The sequence below is a fragment of the Mytilus edulis genome, chromosome 4 (assembly GCF_963676685.1).
Source record: "Mytilus edulis chromosome 4, xbMytEdul2.2, whole genome shotgun sequence".
In the NCBI taxonomy this organism is placed as follows: Eukaryota; Metazoa; Mollusca; class Bivalvia; order Mytilida; family Mytilidae; genus Mytilus; species Mytilus edulis.
Window position 1 is genome coordinate 65,131,398 of NC_092347.1, and position 6,000 is coordinate 65,137,397.

The following is a 6,000-nucleotide window of genomic DNA, read 5'->3' on the forward strand; positions in this document are numbered from 1 at the left end:
ATATTATGTATTTACGAATATAGTTTTATAAAATAACGTCAGGAATACTTATGATAAGTTTTACAGACGTTGTCCAATTTACTCTAAATGACTGAGTAGGATTATGTGCATGGCAATGTAATTATTAAGCAATAGTTTTTATTTATATAAATTAAATTTATAAGACAGTTTGAATTATTTCAAGCTTTAAAAATTCATGGTATGAACTACACAGAAAAAAACAGTGTATTTATCATTTCAGCCATAAGACTAACAGGAACAAAGTACCTCAATGCCTATCAAAGATTGAATCTTACATGTAATGCAACTGGAACTTTGCGTGCTCCTGAGGCGATCGATTGGTTTTTTGATGGCAATCTTATAGATGAAAAGAACAAGAAATGGCGGAATAGGGTAGTCGTTTCAAATTTTATACCAGAAGATTCAGGGAGATCATTTATTAGTCAGTTAACGGTAGAAAGGGTTGTGTTTGAGGATGCTGGGATATATGTTTGCAGGAGCTCAGCTCCAAGTATAAATACTGACGTTGAAACAACGAGCATCAACGTGCATGTCCTTGGTGGTAAGTACTAGCTACATTATAATATAGAAAAATATCTTTCATTTTAACCGATTTTTTTTTATGGAAGTGAGTTTTTGTTTTAACTTCTTAAGACAAAAAACTTCAAAAAACCTATGCAACCTGAACTTTTTTTCATTGATTTGTTCTATAATTGTCATTTTTGCTGAAAAAGTCATTGTATCATTAATATTCCATAGTGACTTTTAGGTCGGATAAGAGTATACTCGGCTATTTCAAGTAATACTGAAATGCAATATTTGAATTTCACATACACGATTTCTGCAGATTTCGATGGAATTTTTAGCTACATGTATTTTAAACTTTAATACAGCTGATTAACATGAGATTTTTTAATGAGATGTTTCGCATGGGATGCCAGTTTACGACAAGACACAATAGCAATTAAGTTCAAAGATGATTCAGTTTATTTCTGGTTATCTTCCTACCAGATTCGTGAATTCAGCAACAAATGAACCAAGACGACCAATTGTCATTACCAGATTACTGATAAATCGTTACATCAGGTGGATTATTTATTGCAATTTGCTTGAGCATTGCATAACGATCTGCCTTGTCAGTTAGTCTAATCAGAATTGTCTTATAAAGCAATTAATTTCTGACTTATGATCTTTGCAGTGTGTAATTGGAATGACATAAACAGTTTACATGTCGATATAATGAGTTCATGTACTATTTAACGGTCTTGCCTCTCATTTGATTTCACAAACATGTTTATTGACATTAGTTTATAAATATTTATTTATTAATTAGTGTTAAGTCAACCGTAAAACGAAAGTTTAACTACTAAACGAGTATGAAATAATTCAATTCTCATTTTCTTACAAGTAATGGATTTAAGCCAGAAATCTTCATATCAATCTTGGATAGAAGTAAAATATAAGCATTACAATTTTAATTTAATAAAATGATTTAGATCATTATATTTATATCATGTCCTAGTTAAAGACAATGTTTAATGTGTTTGTACTTAAATATGTGCTACGTTGAGCTGTTAGAAACTTCCATATTATATGAAAACCTCGTTATGAATACACCCTCGATACTCTCAGTAACAACAAGCGCATAGGTAAAACTTTAATCATTACTTTTGAATGATTTATTCCTTTCTTAGAATTATCCTATTTTAGATGTACATGTATGTTTTTCCAGTGTAAAGGGGGCATACGCCACGATTTAGTCAAGATTTAAAATACGATTATGTTTATTTAAAGTAAATACTAAAGTAGAATTTTGAAATGATATTTCGTCATGAGCAGTCAGTTTGTCCCAAACTTGTCGAAATAAGCTAAAACATACTGCTGGTTTAATATTGACTGGCAAGTCAATAATTTAATCTCATTTAATCTATTTATGTAACCTTGAACTTGACCTATTAGCTTAGAATTAGTTACACATGTATTAGGCGGGTTTATATATTAAAAGAAAGGAACGTCAACATTGAAAGCGAAACAAGGGTAAATCATTTGGTTGACTGATTCGATCCACACAACAATCCTAATTATAAAAAAACGACGATTTGACAATTTTTGAACATAAACCATGACATCAAACAGACCTAAAAAAAAATTCAATTGCACTTGCCTCCCTGTAAATCTATATCTATGTCAATATAAGACCGTCGGCTGTTTTCGGAGTTCAATTAGAGGGCATCTTGTCCAAAATACACACGGAATACAAGTATATGCATTGTTAAGTGTATATTTTAGACTTTTTTGTAATATAAATATACGTTTTAGTATGTTTTAAATCAAATATGAGAATTAAAGTCAAATCGGCGAGCAGGAATTTGAAAGTTTGTTCCCTTTATGCAATATTTTAATATTTTGAAATATTTACTCCCCATTAAATATGTTGTTTAACATCAAGAGTTTCAATAATGATCTACTTGAACTTTTATAGTCAGCAACAGTAGCCAACTTTTAACAGGATGCCCTTTTATCAATAACTTTCCTGAGTAGCATTGGTTTCTCTTTGGGCGTAGATATTCTTTAATGGACAAAAAGATTTAGTCCAAGAGAAACAGCAGTTGTTCTTTTCACTATTAAATTTCTTCTTATATACATAAATGTTATTGGTAAAAAGAATATGGTCTATTTTACAATCTGACTATGGCTTGATGTCATACATACATGCGTTTTCACGGAACTTTTACTAAGTAAAAATATTACATTATTTGTCATTTATTCCTATAGGAGATAACATCACAAAGATCAAAAGAGAAGGTAATTATTCTTAATGAATATTTATTTATGAAATAAAACAAGGGATTGTCATCAAAGTTTTGGCGCATGAAATGTTTCATAGAGATGATTTTTGTGTTTTATCTGTGTTGTGATATTTGTTGCTCCATGGCAACAGGTAAATCAAGTGTACTACCATCCAAAACAATTGTTCACCAAAACAGAACATTCATTTTATCCGTTACGTTAGATTAATTTTTTTCTATAGATTGTTCGCTATCTTTTTATAGTTGATTGGAATAAATGCATTTTGAAAGTTACGTTTACGTAGTGATAATTTTCTATAAAACCAGCAAACGGAAACAATGTTTTTTTAACATCTACTTTTTAAGTATTGCAACCTCGTATGTTCTAAAATTTCAATAGCCGCCTAATACGGTGGATAGGTAAGACCGATTTAATAAAAATGTTTAAAAGTTTGAGAAATTATCATGCAAACATTTTCTTGAACTTTCTAAGCACGGTATATGTAATCAAATTATTTATTTCATTATGATGATACCATTGAAATGCTGTATCCTTATTTGACAAATGATTTGTACATTTAAGTGTCACTTTCATGACAGAAAAGCTAAGTCACTTAAAGTGTTTCTATATCATTAAATTGATTCTTATGTACCTTTAGACAACTCCGCTATTATTACGTTAAATGTCTGGGTCGCTATCCCTTGAACATCGAAATAAGGTTATCTGGTTGATAATAGAGCGTAGTCAAAGATGTAACGTAGCACGATTTATTTGCTTTTGTACAGTAGGTCAACTGTGTATATAACAACTTCGGACGAATATGAAAATTAGTTCATAAGTCGATGGTTTTAATGAATAGCTGATTTTTATGTCACACAGGAATATGTAAAGGAATAAGCCTTACTAAAACCAAAACTTTTCAAAAATTGAGGCATATTTTGATGATAACCAACGCATGTATCTACTTGTCGGACATTTCCGCTACACCTGGAACAGAAAACCGCCATGCAATTTTGCAAGACACTTCTATCTTTGGGGTTAAAAATCTTTGGGGTCAAAAACTTTATTGTACTCATTCTCAGAAATAAAAAACACTTAGATATGATGATTCAAGCACCCTTTTTATTCCTTGTATTGAGTTAAGTTTTATGACCGAAATCATTTTTTTTGTTCGATTTATTCTATAATAAACTGTCAGATTTGACCATATTCGATTCTAACATGCAGGTCTTGTCATTATCATTTTATACAATTACTTGGATATAGGAAGATGTGGTATAAGTGTCAATGAGACAATTCTCCATCCAAATAACCATTTGTAAAAGTAAACCATTATAGGTCAAGGAACGAGAAACACGTAGGAACTGCCTAAACAGACTACTGTACTTACGATTCCTGATTTAGGACAGGTGCAAACAGTTGCAGCGGGACTTGGTTTGTTTTATCTTATTTAGTTTCTGTCTTGTTGACTTTTAGCCCTTTTTATAAATTCATGTATTATAGAGACCCTGTCGAATAAATCTATGGAAAGCCTATAGTAATAAGCGTGTCAGTGTCAGTGGGTCTGTACAAAACGTTTTCGCTTTCTAACAGTTTTTATCTATTTATAACATATTCAGCAATACATGTATATCCCAAAACAAATTGAACCTCCAGATGTTACCAATCTTCACCAATATATGCAATGAAACACAGATAACTGAAAACACGATTTTTTGGTAGACAATCTAGATAAATAATGCATTTCATTTGTATTTCAGGTGATAATACTCAAAATGACCCTCAACAGCGATCAGATTCGAAAGCTTCATCACGACTCGGGAGCGATTTTTACTTGATACTAATGGTTATATTTTCTAAAACACTGAGATGACCAAAGGGTCTGTGATAAACTTCTTGGTCGTAACGTGCCTTATTACAAAAATGGCAAAAAAAGAAAGAAAAACTTAACAACTAAAAAGAAAAAGACTGCTTGACACCAGTTACCGTATAAGAAAGACAGTCTATTTAACGGATCTTCCCGAGATACAGTCTAGTAAAGGGAATGACTAATGTATGTCTCATCTTCCAGTCAACTATAATAAACATTTTTCTTGTTACCAATGGGAAGGAACCAACATATCAAATAACATGCTGAAAGTTAGAAATAAATAAATAAAGCGCCAATGATCCATGTGGTTATGTTGTTAGCCAATCGGAATGTTTACTGTTCGGATTGACAAACTAAATATGCGTTCAATTAACAATGATAACGATACTATGTGGAAGCAGTGGAGACATGTTATTGAAATGTATATATGTTATCTAATATGTAGTTATGGAATTGTCTTTTATCTGCGTATCATAAAGGTCTTTTCATTTTTTTCATAACGTGTTTGTCATACTACCATTAATTGCATATTCAAAAATCAAGTTACACAAATACCGAACTGCAAGGGAAATTCCATACAGAAAATCCTTTATAAAATTGCAAAATAAAACTCGACCATATCCTGTCATGTTAATGGAATGATGGGAATTAAAAGCTTATTTTTCAAATGCTTATATTTAGAATGTTATACAACGCTGTTTTCAGAACAAGCTCTGTAACATCTATCAATTTAACTGAATTAAGACAGTCTGCGTTGAAAACCATAAATACTTTACTTCTTATACTCAACATCATTAGGACAACGTGCATATAATATAACATTTCAACTTAATTTGTACAAAATCAAATGTGCCATATACATACTATTTTGAGTTCTTGATTGTTTTAATTTGAAGAGTCAATGTATATGTATTTGTCTCATGATTGTTAATTATTAAATTGTGTGTACCTATTCACTTTGTGTAATGCATATACTGTTGATTAAAAATATTTAAAACTAATGATATATAATTGGTTTTAGTTGAATAGAAAAAAGTGTCTATTTAGTTCCTGTCAATTGGTTGAAATATAAACATTAAATGCAATGCATGACGTCGAGTTTGCTATGGTGTAAAAACTCATATGATGATGCTTTTCCATTTGCTTTCAATCGATGTTGGTTAAAAATTAATTGTTTCACTCGAATGACATGTCAAAAACTCTCGGGTAGAAAGTCAGATCGATGACGAGCTAGGTAGACTATCCCAAACATGCTTGACGATTGAGTCAGACCTGTCTCCCGATCACGTAATTTGTCTTGATCGGCCTTGATAGAGCTGATCTGATCGGCAGTGTGTACC

General features: G+C 31.2%; 1 protein-coding gene across 1 annotated transcript in view; it reads left to right on the plus strand.

Annotated features, from left to right (window-relative positions):
• LOC139520238 (zwei Ig domain protein zig-8-like) overlaps nt 1-5,658 on the plus strand; it is a 44,952-nt gene extending 39,294 nt beyond the window's left edge. The window contains exons 5-7 of the mRNA XM_071312723.1: nt 242-562; nt 2,776-2,805; nt 4,551-5,658. Of these exons, the coding sequence (XP_071168824.1) occupies nt 242-562; nt 2,776-2,805; nt 4,551-4,663 (464 nt within the window). The 3' untranslated portion in view covers nt 4,664-5,658. The remainder of the gene's footprint in view (nt 1-241; nt 563-2,775; nt 2,806-4,550) is intronic.
• The last annotated feature ends 342 nt before the right edge of the window (nt 5,659-6,000 follow it).